The sequence below is a fragment of the Diorhabda sublineata genome, chromosome 1, assembly GCF_026230105.1.
Source record: "Diorhabda sublineata isolate icDioSubl1.1 chromosome 1, icDioSubl1.1, whole genome shotgun sequence".
Lineage (NCBI taxonomy): Eukaryota > Metazoa > Arthropoda > Insecta > Coleoptera > Chrysomelidae > Diorhabda > Diorhabda sublineata.
Genome location: NC_079474.1, coordinates 15,358,726 through 15,381,969, shown reverse-complemented (window position 1 = coordinate 15,381,969; position 23,244 = coordinate 15,358,726). Strand labels below are relative to the sequence as shown.

General features: G+C 31.0%; 1 protein-coding gene across 2 annotated transcripts in view; it reads left to right on the top strand.

Annotated features, from left to right (window-relative positions):
* The first annotated feature begins 2,193 nt into the window (after positions 1 to 2,193).
* Positions 2,194 to 23,244, top strand: part of LOC130448327 (transcriptional regulator ovo-like) — a 47,241-nt gene continuing 26,190 nt past the window's right edge. For both annotated transcript variants that reach the window (XM_056785632.1, XM_056785622.1), the window contains exon 1: positions 2,194 to 2,530. In XM_056785632.1, coding sequence (XP_056641610.1) covers positions 2,392 to 2,530 — 139 coding nt within the window. In that variant the 5' untranslated portion in view covers positions 2,194 to 2,391. The remainder of the gene's footprint in view (positions 2,531 to 23,244) is intronic.

The window sequence follows — 23,244 nt, the reverse complement described above, 5'->3', positions numbered from 1 at the left end:
AATTGCCGATAAGAAATTAAGTTCAAATGAAGAAGCAATTGCTGAAATTGAAGCCTATTTTGAGGATAAAGACAAATCCTTCTACAAGCAAGGCATCGAGAAGTTACAGAAGCGTTGGCATGAATTTATTGATCCTGAAGGATGAATAAAATCAATTTTTGGCAAAAAATGTGTTTTTCTTAGTTATTCGTGATGGATTATTTGTTAAATTTGTACTATTATCTTTACCAGGTTCACCGGAATAGGATGAAAATGAATGATTGAACTTGGTCTCGTTTATTCCTGAGCAAGCTTATGTAGTATCGATTAGCGGCATACAGTCCTAATATTCCATTGAAATCGTAGAGCATTAGGTGAAATTAATGCGGTGTGCTCCATCAGAATAACTGATATTCTGATCAGAGAGAAACTCTGGGTGGGAAGGTCAATAGATTGAGATGATAAACGGTCTAATTTGGGTAAAAATGAGCGAATATTGGACAGTTTGTCAAAAAGTGGTTATCTATATTATCTATTTTGTCATGAATGTATCGTGTACATTTTTTAACTAATTACCCTTCTTTAACCATAAGGTATGAAGAATATTGTGTCAAAGTGGTAATATAAGTTCACACTTTGACTTGATTCATGAAACGTTCATGAATTGTAGTTTTAAAAATTTGTATTAGCTCAGGTACATTTATGAAAATTTCTGGAAATATTTTTGATTATTCTGAATATTTAAAATAATTGTACTAAGTTTCGGATTATTAATTAAGTTTTATTACTCTCTCGTTAATAAAAATAGACTAACTACCAAATAATCTAAAAAAATGTTGAAAATAATTTTATCGTTAAGTTTCAAAATTCAGTGTATGTAGTAAATTGAAAAAAACGCCACCCATATTTATTTTATTGCTATCGGTGTTAGCTCGGGTACTTTTATGAAAATTTTAGGAAATATTTGGATGATTTTGAATATTTGAAATGATCATACTAAGTTTTGGATTATTAATTAAGTTTTATCAATTTCTCGTTAATAATAATAGGCTATAGTTTTATTCCTAAATGCCAAGTTATTCAAAAAATGTGTTTGAAAATAGTTTTATCGTTAATTATATCAATATCAATAATAACTTTTTTTATTTATCTAGGGGGCTGCAACTTCTCTCAAATTTCTCTCGGAAATTTTTGGTTTATTTATTGAAGAATAATTCGAAGTTTCAAAATTCAGTGTATAAAGTAAATTGAAAAAACGCCACGCATATTTATTTTATTGCTTTCGGTTTTAGCTCGGGCACTTTTATGGAAATTTCAGGAAATATTTGGATTATTCTGAATATTTGAATGATCATACTATGTTTTGGAATATTAATTAAGTTTTATTAATCTCTCGTTAATAATAATAGGCTATAGTTTTATTCCTAAATGCCAAGTTATTCAAAAAATGTCTTTGAAAAAAGTTTTATCGTTAATTATATCAATATCAATAATAACTTTTTTCATTTATCTAGGGGGCTGCAACTTCTCTCAAATTTCTCTCGGAAATTTTTGGTTTATTTATTGAAGAATAATTCGAAGTTTCAAAATTCAGTGTATAAAGTAAATTGAAAAAACGCCACGCATATTTATTTTATTGCTTTCGGTTTTAGCTCGGGCACTTTTATGGAAATTTCAGGAAATATTTGGATTATTCTGAATATTTGAATGATCATACTATGTTTTGGAATATTAATTAAGTTTTATTAATCTCTCGTTAATAATAATAGGCTATAGTTTTATTCCTAAATGCCAAGTTATTCAAAAAATGTCTTTGAAAATAGTTTTATCGTTAATTATATCAATATCAATAATAACTTTTTTTATTTATCTAGGGGGCTGCAACTTCTCTCAAATTTCTCTCGGAAATTTTTGGTTTATTTATTGAAGAATAATTCGAAGTTTCAAAATTCAGTGTATAAAGTAAATTGAAAAAACGCCACGCATATTTATTTTATTGCCTTCGGTTTAGTTAAAACGAGATCCGCAAAAGTACCACCGACCAAGTACCTGGTCGGTATTTACAAGCCGGTACCCCCCCACTATGAATCCTTGCGCCAATGCCAAGCTACTGAGAATAGGTAACCTTTACAGGTTCACCATGATGGTATAGGGGTCTGAGGGGCAAGGAGATAAACACAACGGTTCACTTCGATGGAAATACAAGCGGTCATCAGTCTTCCCAAGGACCTCCAAGTGTTCGACACGCAGGATAGCTTAACTAACATCAACCTGATGTGTATAAACAATCAACAATGATATTTATTTTACAGAGGACATAAAATGGATTTTTTAGTGTTGTGATGTGATTCAAGTGACTGTTTTGTGGTTGTGTTACCATTATTTGGATACTTTATTGTGACTTAAGGCAAAATGCCGAAAATATTTTTGATCAAAAATAGGTTGCACCAGCAACAGTTGAGGCTCGAGTCTCAAAACGCTGGGGACGCGAAAACTGAATTAGGACTCGGCGATTGCCAGCCTCTGTCATTAATCGTCCAGAAAAAAGATGGTAAGTTTTCTCAAATTCATTCAAATTAATCGTTTCTTAATCAAGAATATTATTAAAAAGATTAAATTTTTCAAATCATATGCGTTTAATGAAATAATTATTAAAATCGAAGTTTTGTATACTGCTTTAAAATATGTTTTCGTTCAACTAACATCAATTATTCATTTCATTTATCCAAAACAACTTCGTAACAAAATAAATTGAATATTTTTAACTAACTTAAATATGCTTCTGAGACCTGTGATTGCAGGGTTTCCCAGAAATGTGTTCAACGAATATTGTTGAATACGAATTGAGGGGCTTATCGCAATAACAGTTATTTATTGAAGTCAAGTTATAAATTCCACAGGTAATCAATAAAATACTAAATCCCATCGGCGCTGTATCTAAAAATATTTTATCTTGTATCTACTGACCTTTACGAATTTGAAATATAATTTTAAAACGAAAAAATAAATTCCTCACCTACCACAGGTGACATTGTGTAAAAATTGTACACTTGTTGATTTTAAACGATAAGGGGTGATATAAAAAGAAAATTTAATAAGAGGGGGATTCAATGAAGGGGATATTAAGAACAAGTGTTTGAATTTTAGAAAATAAAACGACAATAAAGGATTACTATGATTACAGGTTTATTTTGTTAGAAAATATAGAACATCCGGTAGTTTAATTAAATAAATACAGAGCTATCTAAAAAATAGGTCGATAATTATTGAAAAACATATCAAAAAATAGATAAAATTGGTTTATATTTGAATTAAAATGAAAAATTTTGTTACAATTAACAATATTAACTTGAATATCAAGTTTATCAACCATCAATTATAACTTAAGAATTAACTAGAACACATATTATTGAAAACAAAATTGTAATAATTAAATTAATTGGTATTTTTGTAAGGTTAAAATATATTTTTGTTGAAATAATTAATATTGTAACCGCAGTTGATACGGATTTTACCTACCCAACATTCTCTTGTTACTTTGAGGTCAATATTCTTGGAATTTCTTAAAATGTTTACCTGCCCAATTTCACCTTAAATACTAAAATTCGTTATCTGACCCCTGGAAATAGTACAAGTTTCTTGTGAAAATATTAAAATCATACTGAAGGTTCAATATGAAGCTATTATTATGATTTTACCATTCCACTATTGAGATATAATATTTTTGTTGTTCTACATTGTTTTTAATTTGAAGTAATATTAAATGTTGCTTTGAAAATTTTAATAATCAAAAAGGAAGAGTCTGTTTGGATATCTCTTGATGAAATCAAGTTTGGATCCCGTATTTTTTCGCACACACTTGCTGGTGATTTATGAAACACCGACTACGATGACTGGATCCGGAAAAGGATCGACTTTTTTCGAAATATTTCCAAACCACTCTTCAAATAGTTTTTCTATGATCTACCTTATCATTGGAATTTTTTCCCTAATCAAATTTGTTTTATACGAAAATCAATATTTTTTTTTGTTTTATTAGATACTTCCTTATTATTTGCTTTACTATAATAAATAATTATTCTTTTGGTTCATATTTGATATATCATATTGAAAAGTACGTACAATTCTATCCAATGCTGCCTGTAATTCAGTAAATATTTGGAAAAGGTTTCAGGATGTAATATTAGACTGTAAAAGAGGTTGATAAAATTTGGAGAAGAAAGATATTGAAATGGAATTTAGCAATGATTATATTTATTTTCAAAAATTGTTCTATTGGATCGTACAATGAGCTTCTCATTATAATGTTTTGTTACAATTTTTCACATACATACGCGCCTCACTAATCATCCATACTTGAACGGAATCTATGAGTGGATGCGAAATCGAACATTTCACCGCCTCCTGGCAAGACCTTTTTCTTGTTCTTCCGCTGAGAATGGATTCCAGTCGATTATTTGTTATTTTGACGTGAATTTGAACAAAATTTTGACATTTTTTTGAGGAATACTGCTCGATTTATATCTTGTAAAAATATGGCATCCAAAATTATTCAAATAATGACGATGAACTAAAAGAATCGAACACTTCACCGCCTCCTGGCAAGACCTTCTTCTGCTCGTCCACTGAGAATGGATTCCAGTCGATTATTTGTTATTTTGACGTAAATTTGAACAAAATTTCCAAATTTTTTTGAGGAATACTGCTCGATTTATATCTTGTTAAAATATGGCATCCAAAATTATTCAAATAATGACGATGAACCAAAAGAATCGAACACTTCACCGCCTCCTGGCAAGACCTTCTTCTGCTCGTCCACTGAGAATGGATTCCAGTCGAATATTTGTTATTTTGACGTGAATTTAAACAAAATTTTGAAATTTTTTTGAGGAATACTGCTCGATTTATATCTTGTAAAAATATGGCATCTAAAATTATTCAAATAATGACGATGAACCAAAAGAATCGAACACTTCACCGCCTCCTGGCAAGACCTTCTTCTGCTCGTCCACTGAGAATGGATTCCAGTCGATTATTTGTTATTTTGACGTGAATTTAAACAAAATTTTGAAATTTTTTTGAGGAATACTGCTCGATTTATATCTTGTTAAAATATGGCATCCAAAATTATTCAAATAATGACGATGAACCAAAAGAATCGAACACTTCACCGCCTCCTGGCAAGACCTTCTTCTGCTCGTCCACTGAGAATGGATTCCAGTCGATTATTTGTTATTTTGACGTGAATTTAAACAAAATTTTGAAATTTTTTTGAGGAATACTGCTCGATTTATATCTTGTTAAAATATGGCATCCAAAATTATTCAAATAATGACGATGAACCAAAAGAATCGAACACTTCACCGCCTCCTGGCAAGACCTTTTTCTTGTTCTTCCGCTGAGAATGGATTCCAGTCGATTATTTGTTATTTTGACGTGAATTTGAACAAAATTTTGACATTTTTTTGAGGAATACTGCTCGATTTATATCTTGTAAAAATATGGCATCTAAAATTATTCAAATAATGACGATGAACCAAAAGAATCGAACAGTTCACCGCCTCCTGGCAAGACCTTCTTCTGCTCGTCCGCTGAGAATGGATTCCAGTCGATTATTTGTTATTTTGACGTGAATTTAAACAAAATTTTGAAATTTTTTTGAGGGATACTGCTCGATTTATATCTTGTTAAAATATGGCATCCAAAATTATTCAAATAATGACGATGAACCAAAAGAATCGAACACTTCACCGCCTCCTGGCAAGACCTTCTTCTGCTCGTCCACTGAGAATGGATTCCAGTCGATTATTTGTTATTTTGACGTGAATTTAAACAAAATTTTGAAATTTTTTTGAGGAATACTGCTCGATTTATATCTTGTAAAAATATGGCATCCAAAATTATTCAAATAATGACGATGAACCAAAAGAATCGAACACTTCACCGCCTCCTGGCAAGACCTTCTTCTGCTCGTCCGCTGAGAATGGATTCCAGTCGATTATTTGTTATTTTGACGTGAATTTAAACAAAATTTTGAAATTTTTTTGAGGAATACTGCTCGATTTATATCTTGTAAAAATATGGCATCTAAAATTATTCAAATAATGACGATGAACCAAAAGAATCGAACACTTCACCGCCTCCTGGCAAGACCTTCTTCTTCTCGTCCACTGAGAATGGATTCCAGTCGAATATTTGTTATTTTGACGTGAATTTAAACAAAATTTTGAAATTTTTTTGAGGAATACTGCTCGATTTATATGAACCATGAACAAAAAGAATAATAGGTATGTGTGAATGCATATTGAACAACAAGTGCTTTAGTCTACACGAATACCTACACAACGACATTGTTTTCCAAATTAAGAAGGTCATTTTCAATTAGATAATGTTAAACAAACAACTGTTAAAGTGATTAGATGGTTTACGCTGTCCTTTTGTCTCAGTTTGTTTGTCCAGGATACAAAATAAAAGTATATAAATATTCTAAATTGAACAAGATACATGAAAAATTAGATAATTATTTTATCATTACAAGAAAATATTAAATCTATAAATAATTTGGAATAAAAAAATAAGTTTACTGTTGACAAAACTGTACTAACAATATACAGAAATAGAACGAGCAGCTCTTCAGAGAAGTTGCAGTATGATCGAGTTGATAAAAACGTAAGTAAAAAATGTAACCGCTGAAAACTTGAGAAACTGTATTCAACCAGTGAAAAAATTGCACTTATAAATGTATGTACAAAAATATAAATAGTTTATAACCCGTAAAAAACTTATAATAATTAATATATGTATTTATATATTAATATATTTTACTATTTAGTACATTTAAAATTATTAAAAAAAATCGCGGAAACGAGTCGGTGTATTTTTATATAATTGTAACTCAACTAAATATTATTATTGAATTTTTTTTCAAATTAGATTCATATTGTATAAACATAATGTTTTTGGTCGATAAGTGTAAAAATTTACCGTCAAATGTGACGTGGTATCGAATTATTAAAGGAGACATCAATGATAAATCAGAACAGCAACTTTATCTGAACTCCAGCTGAACTAATTTATTATTTTATCTTAATTTTCTTCGAGATTATTTATCAGTATTGGTGGTTTTTACTAATTCATCACTTGGCCATTTATCACAATTACTAATTTTCCTGGAATGTGAGCAGATCGAGAAGGACTAGCTACATGGATAGTTCGATCATCGAACAAAACAAAAAGTTTTCTATGCTAGTTTACTTAAGAATTTAAATTGGCACAATTCTTTCAAAGTTTATTCGTCGAGGAATTTACTTGAAAATTTGTATTTTAAAGTATTTGAGTGGCACAAAGCGTTCAGTGAAGGTCGTGAATTCGCCTGACACTTTTCACATGCTAGTCGCTTCTGATAACGTCGATAACATAAAAGAAATTGAGGTTAACAACATAGTTGATAACTCTACTTTCATCTAATGCATCATTATGGGTCTTATGGTGATATGGCAACGGAAAAAAAACACGATGATTCTCATCGTTTTGTGTGATGTGGTTCCAGACGGTCGAACGACCAATAAATAGCTATCTTGGACTTGATTAGTTGAGTTCCAGCATTATTGTTTATAGCTCAGCCACCTTATTCGCCTTATTGGGATCATTGCGACTTTTACCTGTTCACTTAAGGTACTAAAGGCCATCTCAGCCGAGGCGTATATTAAATTTATGGAAAACTGGAGCATCAGAATTTGTATTTCGAAGGTATAAGGATATATGAAAAAATGTTTTTAGAGCGGAATGATTCAAATTTGATGACAAGGTATAACAAACACAAACAGTGTAGACACTTTAGATTAAAATAAATCTCACCCAATATTTTCATGCTTTATGTTTTTTAAATGATATTTGTTTATATAGAAAATAATTTACTAAAAAAAGTTAGGAATTTAGTTATAGAGATTAAAATAGAAAAGGGTTTAACTTAATACGGTTCGGTGAATACATTCTTTCTAAGAATATATATTAACTTGACTATTTATCATTAGTTTTATCAAGAAACGTTAACCTTGACTTTTAAAAACACAATTATTAATACATTATGGTATGCGATTAATAAAAATTAAGTTACCATTTAAAATTCCTATACCATTAGGTAGATTCATCGCTAGATCAATTAGATTAATCATTAAACTCCTTCCCATTCATCTAATATAGTAAAAAAGTTCATAAAATGCATGAAAGGCTTGGTTGCATTTCAAAAAATATATAACTTGGTAGGATCTTTACACCATCGATTAGAACAAAAAAAAAATAGGTTTATAAACAATAAAATATATGGTATTGATCCATAGGAGATTGAGACTGTAAAAGATTGTAGATTTTGTAGGAATCTTACTGATTCAGTAAATTAAACAACAGTCAAAACAGTATCGGCGCTAAAGGTACCCAAGGACGGATTATGGGCTCATAAAATTCGATTTGATAAGGATTTGAAGAAAAAATTCATCAACATACCCTCCAGCGACCATGGGAGAGTTGCAACCGCTATGTTTCTTTAGTGTTATTAAGTCTTCATCAGATTCGACTGAAAGTGTAGCTGACGTAATAAATCTTCAAGTTGAAGACAATTAGCTTCTGGAACCTTATAAAACTGGATTTGTGATATGTATAAAACTAGAGACGAGCCTTTGTTGTTGCTGGACGAAGCGTTATGTAAATCATCAAGTTTCACAATTAAAAACGTTCTCGAATGACTGATTGATCACAAATTCGAGAAGTTCTTGCAATTCCAAATACAACAACAACAAAAAATCAGTAATTTGTGTGCTCACTATGTAAATTGACAACTATCTGATAACTTTAAAAGTTTCCTGAGCAACGCAGGTCTAATTGTACAACATAACCTACTAATTTCAAAATCAAATTTCACATTATCACTTTTCTGAATATTTCAATAAAAAAAATCGGTTTTTTGTCTTCCTCCCAGTCAGGAGACGATATAACCTCAAGTTAAAATCTATTACTTTTCTCCCTCGTATAATAAACAAATATTGTTTTAATTTACCATACAATAAACAAATTATTTGACAAGCTATTACATTTTATGCAGAATGATTTATTCCTTCTAAATAATTTGAATTCTCACACACTGATCAGTAACTTTAGCCATTAAGTGATTAGCAAATTTTTTTCAATGTATGCACCAACCACTATTTACTCTGTGATACTCAGAGCCTAGAATTACAGCATTGCCAGGTCTGACTCTTAGTTTCGTGGTATCTGAAGATACACTGAGTGCTTCTTGTATAACTCTGTGATAGTCAGAGTTTAGAATTACAACGTTGCCGGCTCTAGCTCCTAGTTTCGTGGCATCTGAAGGTACATAAAGTGCCCCTTGTATAACTCTTTGATAGTCAGTGCTTAGTATTACAGCGTTGCCAGTTGTAACGCCTAGTTTCGTGGCATCTGAAGATACTCAGAGTGCTCCTCGTATAACTCTGTAATAGTCAGAGCTTAGTATTACAGCGTTGCCAGCTCTAACTCCACGTATATTGATCAATTCTACGTAACCTTGGCTTTTAAAGTTCGTTTTTACATTGCAAGGAATTAAATTTAATTCCAGTAAGTAACCTTTGAATTCATAAAAATTTTTGCTAACGGACATTGCGTAAACGAGAAAAATTGTAAGTGAAATAATTACATTCAAATCATGTAATATGGTAAAACTTTTGAGGACAAGAGTTTTTGAAAAGTACGTATCTTTAGTGGGCGACATGATGATTCAGTATGACGGCATTTATGGAAATTGATATAAACTATTTTTTTTGTTATTGAGATGACTAAATTGGCTTTTGTATACAGGGTAGCCGATTAGTTAATGACGTAATAACAGACTACTGACTGTTATAAGAACAAAAATTGTACACTAGGCAAAAATATTTTTGTTCTTTACAATTCGTTGTATAACCTAACCTATAAACCCGTTGACACTTATGACAGAAATATAAAATTCAGGTTTGCAATTCATCTTTTTAGTTGATATGCTAGAAATATGGTTGAAAAACTGACTAATCAGCATCATTTTCAATAGATGGTAGCTGCCCTAAGAGAAACTTTTGCGTAAAAGATTAAATTAAGAAGCGACTAATATTTGTATTCTGCGTTTCTGGACTAGTTTCTGGACACCGTGTATAAGTGAATTTCTATGTTTACGTAATTAAATGATACATGTGAAGAAGAAGATTACATGCACGAATTGTCGATTTAATGATCCGATATGTGTGGCCTAAAAAACAATTAACTATTATTTGGAATAAATTTAACTACAATTACCCAATACATCAATGATAGAACATATAATTTTTTATGGTGTAAGACAAGTAAATTCATGGTTTAATTATTCAAACGCGCAAGGTTTTAAAAACTGAATCCTTAACTGTTTTTCATTTATTTATTGTTATTCTAATTACATTTGAGGAATTTTAAATTCAACGGGTCGACCGAGGGATTGTTGCACTACAAATTTAAATACACGCAAATTAACGATTAACGACAAATTCTTTAATAAATCAAACTGATTATTGACAAGATAAACTTTTATATCCAATTGACATTTGACACCTGACACTTGACAGTTTTCAACTGACTGTTCTGTTCTAATCGCATCGCTTTATGACTGACATCTGGAATACTGAGAACAATATTGCGCTTTATTCATCAAACTATAATATTTCGATTTTTTTTTGACATTTTCATAAAACGTACCAATAAAAAATAGAATTTGATACTGAAAATGGATAAAATACGAAAATACTGTTAATTCATATTAATTGAAATCGATTGTGGAAACTGAATGATTTGTATTGTTTGAAGAATCTTACGGAAATCCCCATATAATAATTATTAAAGAAAAAATATATACAAGGTCCAAACAGGTTCTAAACAGCGATTATTTGCTACTAGAAATGATCCCAGGTGATTTTAATAAACCAAACTGATTATTGACAAAATAAACTTTAATATCTAATTGACCTGACACTTGACACCTGGCACCTGACACTTGACACCTGACACTTGTCAGTTTTCAACTGACTGTTCTGTTCTAATCGCATCACTTTATGTCTAACTTCTAGAATACTGAAAATAATATTACGCTTTATACATCAAACTATAATATTTCGATTTCTTTTGGGATTTTTTATAAAACGTACTAACAGAAATAAAATTTGATACTGACAATGGATAAAATACGACAATACTGTTAATTCATATTGTTAATTAAAATCGATTGTGGAAACTAAATTGTTTGTATTGTTTGAAGAATCTTACGGAACTCTCCATATATATAATGAATATTAAAGAAAAAAAAATATATACAAGGTCCAACCGGGTTCTAAACAGCGATTATTTGCTACTAAAAATTATCCTAGTTGATTTTTACGTTATTGAAGTAGCTTGGAAATCTCTATATTTATTGTAACGTAAAAAAGAGATAAAATAAATAGATTTTCCTAGAAATAATTCACAAGAATTACTGTAAATAAACCGCCTGTTACTAAAAAAATTATATACAAATAAACATCAAACGAATTCCGCCATTTATAAAAAATGTGAAAGACGAGCCCCGCGAATTCACCGAATTTCAAAAATACCGTAGTAGCTGGACAAAGCCGGCCTAAGGAACCATTTTGCGTACTTGTTCGTAACATTATCAAAACCGCGACTATTTTAACGCTGTATTTTTTTTAATCCTACCGTTCTTATTAAGATATTTTCATCGAAAAAGCCTTATTTCCTAACATCAAATTGTGAAACAAGCTCTGTGCTTATCACAAGGAAATAATAATATAAAAAGTGATTTAACGAAAATAAAGTTAACGTCTGAGGTGATGCTAAATTCATTATCATGTATTTGTGATTTATCACGAATTAAGTGTGTCAATAAAGATTGCAATTAATTAATTATACGAAAGAGCATAGTTTTAAAAAAAATTACCAAAATCCGCGTTGTTTCTAAGTACATTTGAGGATTGTTTGATTTATTTGTATATTTACGCGACTATTTTTAAAACAAAAACAATAGTAATAAAAGGTGGAGAACCCGGTTTTATGATAAAATATTGTTTATTTACTTTTACTGTGGACATTATTTTTTAGTATTTTCCAGCAAAATCCTTTTTGTTTCTAGAATATAAAGAGATTTACTTGGGCAATGATTTCTTACCTGGATGTTTTTCTTGATAATTGTAGAGCAACTTTCCATTATGATGAGTTCCAAGGTCTACGGAGCAATGGCACACGTAAATTTCGGGTCTTCTAAATCCATGCCTCAACGGGATAGACAGTCTCTTGCCTCACGCATTTTTGTGTTTTTCTTCTCGCTTCTTGGTGGAGACTAAATCGAGTAGATTATCGAAACTTTCTTGGTCCATGCGTAGAAAGTTATAACCCTCTGGTTCCGAACCACTCAGAAAGTTAAGGAGATGTTGATGAGGGAAGAGGTTCCTTATTTTATATCAGTCCTTAGACCACGGTCTTTTTTTCTATTTGTGGTTTCTCCCCTTCACAGCAAACAATTTTGAGGCCAAGAAACCCAAATCTACATTTGACACTCTTCCATTTCTCAAACCGCTTGATATTTTAGAGCCTCCTTTAGTGTACGCTATATGCAGGAACTGTTCTAAAAGTGCACGTGCACGTGCGCTCCTCGCACCCCATGGGGTAATTTGATCCCTTTCTTTTTAATATTAGATTATGGTTTATAATTATATAAAAATATATAAAAATAGACGACACACTATTTGTTGTTTATGTTTTTGAATATTTTTGAAAAAACTGGATTGATAATTATTATTGAAATACTGCTAAATGAAACCAAATTTATGTACACGTGTATGGAAAACGCAAGATTACTTATAAAGGTGAATAAACTGTAAATGTGAGTAGAAGAATCCATATCTTCTGCATATTTTTTAATATTTGAAATTTAACGTACAAATACATTTAAATAAGACGCGAATTTATTCTGAAAATCGGCAATTTAAATAGATAAAACATTAAAATTAATGCTACAATCAAATTCGTAGAACTTGAATTTCAAAATTTGTTTACGGAAAAGAGTATCCGAAATACAATTGATATGAATGGATGTATTTGGAAAATATGAACGTCTCCCGAATTGACCTCAACGACCTTAGACACAGAAAAACAACTTCCATCATTAAACCACTCCGTTTACAGGGTATTTTGCATGCATTATTGCAACTAATAAAGTTTTTTAATACACTTCAACATGCGCACCCTTGGAGGCCCTAAGCACTTTCAGTCGCCTATGATTGTACTAAAAGCTTGTCTAATGCGGCGTTTCAAGTCATCAATGTCATTAACCGGTGTCCGGTAAACAATGTCCTTTAAATAACCATGGAATTGGGCCGCCCTGTCCAATCCATCGGCTGGGAAAAGGTTCGTTCCCGAACTGCTGTCAACCAGTGTGTGTGGTGGTGCACCATCCTATTGGAAGTAAAGAATCGGCTGTAATTTTTCCAACTGAGGAAGAGCAAAGTTTTGAAGCATATTCAGGTACACGCAGTCAGTAACTGTGGTTTCTATGAAAAAGAAAGGACCAATGATTTTGTCGCGTATAAGCCAACACCATACATTAACCTTTGGGCTGTCTCGTTGAAGCTCGACTATTGCATGTGGGGTTTAAGAGCCCCAAATTCGTACCAGACACATGGAATGTGGTATCAAGAAATCTTCATCATGCTCAATATGTTGGAATATGTCAAATTCCACACGTTTTGGTCGATCTGTTGGTTACAGTGCATGCAGCAACTGTACCTTATAGGCATACAGACGTAACTGTTTATTAAGAACCCTGTGGATTGTGGTTGTAGGTATTTGGAGTTGTCTGACGAATTGAAGTTTTCGGATTGTGCTGGAATGTTTGCCGTATTCGCTCCACATTTTCTGGATTTGTGCTGGGTCGTCCGGCTCCACTTTTATGCAATACTGATCCTGTGCTCGGATGGAGGGTCTGGATGGTGGATCTCTTTGGAATTTTATCCTGAAGTTCCGTTGAACCTTTGTATATGATTTCGTCTCTAGTCTCTATGAACCATGACATACATTGAGCTTTCTGATGTGGTGACCACATCTTCACTCACATAACTGTTCAGCCTATTGAACAGAAAACTTTATTAGTTGCAGTTATACATGCGTAAGACAGAATATAAATATCTTGTTTATTTTCGAAGTTATGAATTTTTCAAGTTGTAAAGATTATTTTGAAACAGCCTGTATATTAAATACTTCGTCAGATTGTATTGAAATATACTTAACTATGTCAAAATATCTGGTACGGTGACAATTTATTAATATTCAAGTAGTCATTCATATTTCACTATTTTGTTGTTATTGTTGATGCCTAATCGATTGTGAGTTTGCGTTGAGTTAAATTTTATCTGTTTTTTACCAACAAATTAATGATTCGTCAAAATAACTGTGACCGGTAGAGGTCCTGCAACGAATTATTTCATAGGTGTTTTGCTGTTTAGATAAAATAAACATTAGTAAATGAAATAAATCACATCATATTTAACTCCAATTTTATATTTGAAACCAAGACAAAGGGTAGAAAAAATATTAATAAACATCGTGTAATTTTTTTCTTCACCAAATTTGTTATGAACTTCGACATACTTAAACATCTATAAATTTGAAACACGTACTTAACATGGATGTTTTGGTTTCTTCCAATAGTCTACTATATCAAAAAAATTCATTTCAGTAATAATATTTGATTAAATTGATACTTTTGAGGCTTCATATTAAGTATTTTATATTTGACATTTAATATATATTATATACTCGGAAAATTATTCAATTAAGTTTTCGTTTTTTATAGTCCAGTCCTACTTGAACAAAGACTAATGTCTAACATCATTTTAATTATGAAAAATGAAATATTATTCACAATTTTGACTTTAGAAGAAAAATTTGATACTGTACTGTCGAGTTTTCAAAAAAAATGAACGTTTGGTGTGGAGTTTTATACGAGCTACGAATCATCGGTCGTTTCTTTAGTCGCTATTGCAGATTTGATGTTTTTTTTTTCTAATCTGTTAAGCCCGTTCAACATCCAAATGGCGGAAATAAATGTTTGATTTCCATTATTTCAGTTGTTCTTTCATTCCTCATCGTTGGTGAGCGGATATGAGTTGATTGAACACTAAAATAAACTCTTCTTAAAACAATCACAATCCTTGCTCTGCAGAGGAACAGTTTTTCTATATCAGGACCATTCTTGAAATTGACCATATCCTACGTAAATGTTTCTTCACTTTTCAAAAACAAATCAACGAAAACGTATCGAAAAATGCGCAGATATAGTCTGAAGGTTTCAAAATTTGACATATAGGCCTAGATGTTAATTTTAAAAAGCTAAACTAACTTTGCCATATAAGGAAAATAAGTTTGTGAAAATTTCTAAGAAAAAGTTAATTTTTCAAATCTTAAATTAAGTCTGAAATTGTTTTTTTTTGTTTTGCAGTGCTGAATCTAAAAACCGAAAAACTGAAATTGATTTTTTTTCTGTGCGACTAATTTAATGTAAAAAAATTTATTTTGTAGGGTGTTAATTTTTAAACACGAATATGTTTTGCGTTCGATATATTTCAGTGTAGATTTTTTTCAGTTTCTGCCCTTCATTTTAATAAATTCTAGATCCAGACCTGGCAAATGTAGAAACAATTCTTATAGGCCCCTCCGAATTCTTTAATGCAGCACCGATTTATTTGAAATTTCGACAGATGATAGGTGTGTATCCAAAAAGCGACATCTGCACGGTTCCGAGGTGTGCAGCCCCCCGGGGGGATGACCCCCTTTTTTTAGCGAGATCAATAGTTTTAAGTTATTCAGAATTGAACAGTACGATTTTTTGTCAAAAAACCGCATTTTCATTAGTTTTTTTACGTATAACTCTGTAATGATGCTTTTTATCGAAAAAAGTGTAATAAACAAAAATGAAGCTTATAAATAAACAAAGAAATTAAGCTACATTTTAAGATCTTAATGTTCTACCTAAAGCAAGTTATAGATACTTGAATAGCTTTTGTTTTACGTAATTGAGCATTTAACCTCAAATAAAGGGAAAATGGTACATTTTTCAACAAAAAGTCATCGAATACTTTTTAAAGAGCTTAAAAAGACCTTTCAAATGATTATTGATAAAAGTCGTTTCGACTGAAATTGCAGTGAGATATGATGTAAAATATTTAAAGCTAAAAAAAAATTGCACTAAAACTAAAGCTATTTTATTGAAAATCAATATTAAACTTATTCCTTCTACTAAATACTTTATTTGGATGTTATTTACGATATCTGAAAGTTTGGTTGATTAGAAATGTATAATTTTGGAAAAAATGAACAGTAAATAGTATTATTTTTTGCTTATTTTTCTCTTCTCCATAACTATAAGAGATACAAAAACAAAGAAACAGTCAAATTAAAGCATTTTATATGACGATTATATTGCATTTTTTATTTTTTTTGTAGCATCAAAATTTACGGAGTTATAACCAAATTAATCTGTTACTATAGTGGGAGGTTTGCTTATCCACAGCCGTTTGACCCTTTATTAAAAAAATGAGGAAGGTCTCAAGCCCTTCTAGCATACATAGGTTTATAGCCCTGAAAATTACCTTTGAAATGTTTTTTTGTAGGAAGTGATAGCTTCGAAATTAATGGAGTTACAAAAAAAATAAGAATTTGAAATTTTTTTTGTGAATTATAAGATATGAAGTTTCAAATTTTGGCGCACGGATTTTTTCTGTAGATGCTAAGTTACCCGTAGGTATATTTGAGAGTACCATGAGATGATATACTTATAATATTGGTGAAGGGGTGTTTCTTAAGGGGTGTCAGGGTGTAGAGAATGAAAAATCACATGGAAAATACACTTGAATACCGAAAGAAATCAAAATCAATACATTAACAGTCATTAAAACTTTTTTTTTAATTTTTAATCAAAGGGGTGGTTCTTAAGGGAAGACAGGGTATAGACAATAAAAAATTACTTCAAGTAGAAACAACAAACAAACTTTAGTACAAAAAAAATGAAACATCTAAAAGTTAACAGTCATTATATTTATTTTCATTTCATTCTTTGCAAAGGGGTAGTTTTTAGGAGTTGAATAATAAAAATTAATAACCAATTAAATTTCACTAAAATGCTATGAATTTTTTACAGTAAAAATGAAATTGCGATGTTTTGAATCGTTAGAAGATTTTTTTCCTATATTATTTTCATAAGAAGGATAGTTTTTAAAGATTTTTAAGTGTTGATACTTCAAAACATATAAATTTTCTATTAAACAATATATTAAGATATTTATGCTGCATAAACGAAAAACATTTGAATTGAAAAAAAGTACGAAAAACTATAATATTGGTATTTTTCTACAAGGGGTGGTTTTCACCCTTCGAAATTAATTTGCACACCTTGCGACCATGTAGATCTTCATATGGAGGGTAAGATGGGCTTAATTCTAAAGAATTCGGAGGTTTGACACCATTTTGAGCTTGAATGCCTGCACTATGATTGTGACACACGATTTTGGTCGGGCACGCATACGAGAGAGATTTCATCTTTATTACAAAACAAAAAACCAGGTCATTGTTCATGACATAATTACATTAAGGGCCAATTTATATGTCACGCTTTCATTGTAATTACAAATTTTTCGTTGTTGGCACAATGTTTTGATTTTTGGTGAAAGAATTCATTGTAAAACCACCGAGTTCTAATTGAAACTGTAACTAAATGTAGATTTGTTGTTTTGCATATTAATACATAGTCATTGCCAGTTTCTTGTTAACCTTGAGGGCATAAATACATTCACTAGAACCTTTATAAAAACCAAATAAGTCTGCTTGGTATTATTTTCAATCTCTTCATTTTTTCGAAGTACTTTTTAACTGTACCTATAATAACCGTTGTTCAATACCCGCCCTCATCATACCTTTTAAATATAGTAATTTTCTCGAAAAAAAAAACCTTGAAAGCGGTACCCTCATTTCTACAATCAAAAAGGTACCGAAGATAAACGAAATAAAAATATGCAACGTAGCGTTTCCAAGGCCAATCCAACAATGCTCGAAGAACAATGCCCTGTTAAGTATAAGAATACATTATTGTTGATGACAGCCTACCTGTGTTAAATGTAAAAAATACGGTATAAGATATAGACCAGGAAACGAGGTTATTTTATATATAAAATTAGCTGACCCGGCAAACGTTGTTCCGCCATATAAATTATATCTACGAAATATTTTTTTAGTTCATAAAAATAACTAACATACTATAAGGGTATAGGGATGTATTTATAATCGAAAACTTCATTTATATTAATAAATTATCTTTATTCTTGCTGGTATTGCTGACTGTATATATAACCTCTACATAAATCAAGTTCAAATACTATGAAAAAAGTAACTTAATATTGTATTCGTTTTTTTAATTATTTGACTTACCTTCCACAATAAGAGAACATGTATGTATGTATGTACACGTTTCTGTTTTGATTTAAAACAATTTTCAAAAAATGTTAAGTACAATATGTACAGGTACGATAATGATCGTTGTTAGCGGGAGTTCACAACACGTGTTTATTTACATGAGAGTAAAAACTGTCTTTTCAGTTATTAATAAATAATTATTGCACTGGAACTTAATGATAAATTTACGATTTGAGTAAAATTAACATGAGAGCACAGAAAAATCAAAATGATACGTATAACAGTCACTGCTACGTCAATACAAAAAAGAAATTGAAATTATAAATAAGAATTGATCGTACTATAATTATCATTATCAAATTTAGGGTTGCATGTTTTTTTTGATGCTGTAACTAAGAAATTGAAAAACAATTAGGTTTGAATACCGTTAATATTTAAGGGGAAAAAAATAGATGTGTTCGATTCTTAGATCTATTCGATATGCACCCAAAATTTAATGAGAATCGTTTAAGCCGTTTCGGGGAAGTTCAATCAAGAGATAAAAAGTTAGTTAACGAATTTTAAAAGTTATTAACAAAACACCGATCTTTGCTGCATCAATTTATGCAGAAAACTTAATAAGTTTGGGTTGTCGAATTATCAAAATTTCTTAGTCTACCATAACCCTTCGTAATCCCTCTTTTTAAAAACATTATTTGTAATTCGATACTTCTAATAAAAATATTTCTACGTGTGTAGTTGTAATTTTGAATTCAAATTAATAAAAATGGGACTATAATAGCTCATATTAATTATTTTTTCAAAGAAAATGGAATCAAAACGTATATTTTTGTGTTTCTAATAAAGCAAAAAATCAGAGGAAACCAAATTTGGCGAATAGGATAGCCGAGTCATAATTATGCTGGAATTTGACGGCATTATCGTTCTTGAATCTTCTGTCCCCGAATTGCTCCACGTAAAAGCCTAGCAACAATCAAGTAAAACCGTTTTGACCCTCGGGAACGAAGTAAAAGTGAACTACATCACGGTTATCGAAGAAAACTTGATTTTTGATTACGTCTCGTGTTGATGCTCAGATACGTTGTTAATCACGTTTTTGGGATCACTCATCGATGTTTTGTTTGCAAAAGATTTATGTCTTTGGTCTCGGATACCAACACGATAATTATCGAGTAGTATTTCATCAACTTCTTCAGTGTTATCGTTATCGATTTCACGAACTTCACTGAATGATTTTCGCCAACTCTAATACTACTAAAACACACTCCCAAAAACAATTCTGCATCATTTTCAACGATGTCTTAGTCATCATTGTATTGAAAACACAAAATTTCAATCGAAATCCATCCATTTTTTCGTTTTTGGAGAGTTAAATAACTTTATAAATAAGTTGTTGATTGTCTTCATCTTGTTGAAACTACCGCCTAAATTTTTCTCCAAATAAATAAACATGCATTCGCTAGGTGCTAGATCACTACTATAAAAAGATAATCAAGTTATTTTCAGTTAAACTTTTGCGTACAATTTGTTGCAAGTTATTACGTAGTGGTTTTACTCAGCATGTCACGATAGGCTTTTTTAATCAATATTTTCCAGCAAATCAGTAACAACTGTCATTGTTTTTGATACAGATTGGTACCAGCCCAAAACGGCAAAATAAATAGTAATAGAAGACAGAACTAATTTTTATATTTTAGTATTTAGGTTTAGGTTCATCCTGTATATATTGTGAAAGATTTATTATTCAACTTATAGTGTAGAACTACTTAGTATTTGATCTAAAGTACGTTTATTTACTAATTTTTCCTTTCCAATCTATTTTTTCATAAAATTAAGTTTCTTATTTATTAGTTTTAGTGGTATTGGTATTTCACTAATATAAGTCCTAGTCCTCGTAGCTTCTAAATTTTTCTAATATAATTGTATCAAAACTTACATAACAAAAATTGAATTACTGTGTTTTAGTGCCACGATTCAACATTTATCTCGCGCTCTGTATATTAAATAAACGAACGTGCAGTGTTTACACATTCTAGTTATCTCGGTTTTCATAAATATAAATAACAAGAAACTTTTTCCCCGTTTCATATTAATAAATTTTAGTTTCAAATGGAGCATTCCCATTCAAAAAAATCCATCCAAATATAGTCACAAGTAGAACTCGAATCGAGCTTGTGAAGACTACCTCCTTTAAAGGCCATACACTTCGTTTCCAGACAATTCATATTTTTTATATTGAACTTGATCAAACAGATTTTTCTGTCAGTATCAGTTTGTTAATGTCGAACTTAATAAGGATGTTAAAAGCATTCGTGGGATTCTTAATATTTTTCTTTTTTTCGTAGTAATTTATTTTCGTTTTCCAATAGCAAAAAACAGAAATGTTTATGCCTAATATTTACTAATTCAGACTTATTAGTATTTATTTATATAAATCAATAATTTGAATTTTTTCTTCAGTGCTACATGCAGGCTTTTTATTTTTGATTGATTCCCTTTCCGCTTTTTCTATTTTTGACTTTGTTTCTAGTCTTGAATTCCTCTCTTTCTCTTAGGTCTTCTATCACCAACTTTTCCTTGGTTCTTCTATTTTTTCTTGTTCCTCCAAGTTATATGTCTGTCATTTTTTTATTGCTTTAAAATCTTGTATTCTCTGTATGTGACCCAGCTACTTTTATTTCTCCAAATGAGTATTTTCCTTTCCCAGATATCTAATGTCTATTTCTCTGGTTTGTTAATAATCCACGTTTCGTCTCCGTAACTCATTGTTTTGTATAGAAATTCTCTTTCTGGAGATTTTTATTACCGCATTTAGTCTTACCAATTTTTTGCTTTACTTCGTCATCCTTGCTTCTGGATTCCCTTCCAAGTCACCGTCGATCTTGACTCAAAGATATGCATAACTTTGAACTTGTAAGCTCATTATTTTTTTTTTTCATTCAGTTGTATTAAAAAACTTCTCATTGCTCAGTGAAGTTTTACTCGATATATCACAAGTTTCAGAGTTGCAAATTATGAATTCTTATCTTCATCGGTAGATGGAGTATAGGAAATTCACGACAGGACCATTTCTAACCTATCTACTTGCCAGCAAATTAATGATATTGGATTAAACGAAAAATGTTTCAAAGCACCATCTATCTGCAGGCCATATAATTATTTCTGTCAATAGAAGTAATAATTGACATAACCTCTACATATAATGAACATTTACAAATCGAAAAATAATTCAATATTGGGCTTATTAAAAAATAAGAACAATGAGTTTATCACAACGGAAAAGCAATTTTCTGTTTACCAGACATTGCAAATTCCCTATCTCCACTTTCCATTGCTAAACAAACATTTATAAGATTCGTGGTGTAAGTCAATTCGTTAAATTTATGAATGAATGTATATATGTATGTATGTATAAATTACAATCACAATGAACTTCCATAGATCCAAAATAAATTTGAGGAAACCAATATCGGATTTTGTACTTTTTCAATGTCACTGTTGAACAATCAAGCTACTTTCGATGCTCATATTGATTTTCTAATAGTAACAGGATATAGAAATTACCTTCGAGGAAAAAAAAATGTACCAGAAAGTATACAAGAGAATTATGTCTCATCGTAGCTGAAAAAAAAGAGGGTATCAAAAACGGATCCTATATAATGATATAAAACGCTCTCCAGATTTTCACCACGAAATATTACAAAGCTGGGTTCAAATCCAAAAACTCTGTATGTATGGATTTGGGGTCTAGTATATACCGCGACCCAAAGGATCCATTGTGTCCCCCTTTCTTGCTGCGATAATGCAGAACCTTGTGTTTACAGCTGATCCGTCAATCCCACTCCTTTTAAAAACTCTTCGTCTTCTTTTTTATACGCTCCCAGGTGTAGTGCTCTGGAGAAATCTGCACGTCGCATTATCTGCTAGGTCTAGCGTCTAGAATTCTTCGTATTAGTAGATTGTTCTTACTTAGTTAGATACATCCAGCAGATATTCTCTGGTTACAGTTTCCCAGAAGAATCTTTCCCTGTCTCAACTCTTGTAGGTTGTGCCAATAATTGGTTTTGCTGCTTCTATCTACCTTTTTTTCCAGTGCTTTTTCCATTCTTCTGTAGCTGATACCCCAGAAAGAAGAAAGAAGAAATTTGTATTTGGATTTATATAATTTCTTGTCTAAATGGTTGAAATATTGATTAGAAATTAACAATCCTATTACACTGGATATCGTTTATAACAACCTCGGTTATAACGACGTATCGGTTATAGCGACCATATTTTCCGGACCCGTGATTCTACAAGCCTTAGCAACGCATTTTTGATCGGAAATAACAACCTCGGTTATAACGACTGATCGGTTATAACAACTCATTTTGGTTAGACCCACCAAATTAAAAGATCGGTTTTAGCGACGCCGTTCCTGTAATTCATAAGGAGACATTGTCTACAAAAGCCTTTATTTTTCTAGGAAACCCCTTTTGATAGAAAATCAGGTTTTAAACTGGTGAGGACTTTTCTGGGTGTTTACCAGTAATTCATAAGGAGAAAATTGCGTACAAAAATCCCTAATTTTTCTAGGAAACCTTTTTCGATCGGGTTTTGAAGTGGTGGGGACTTTTCTGACTGTTCACTCTTTGCTTATGTAGTTTAACTTTAACATTCAAAGGTGCAACTCTGTGTGGTAACTTGTGAACATCATGTTTAAAAGAAAAACTTTTACGTTGGAGGAGAAATACCTCATTTGCTGCCGTCTAGAGAATGGAG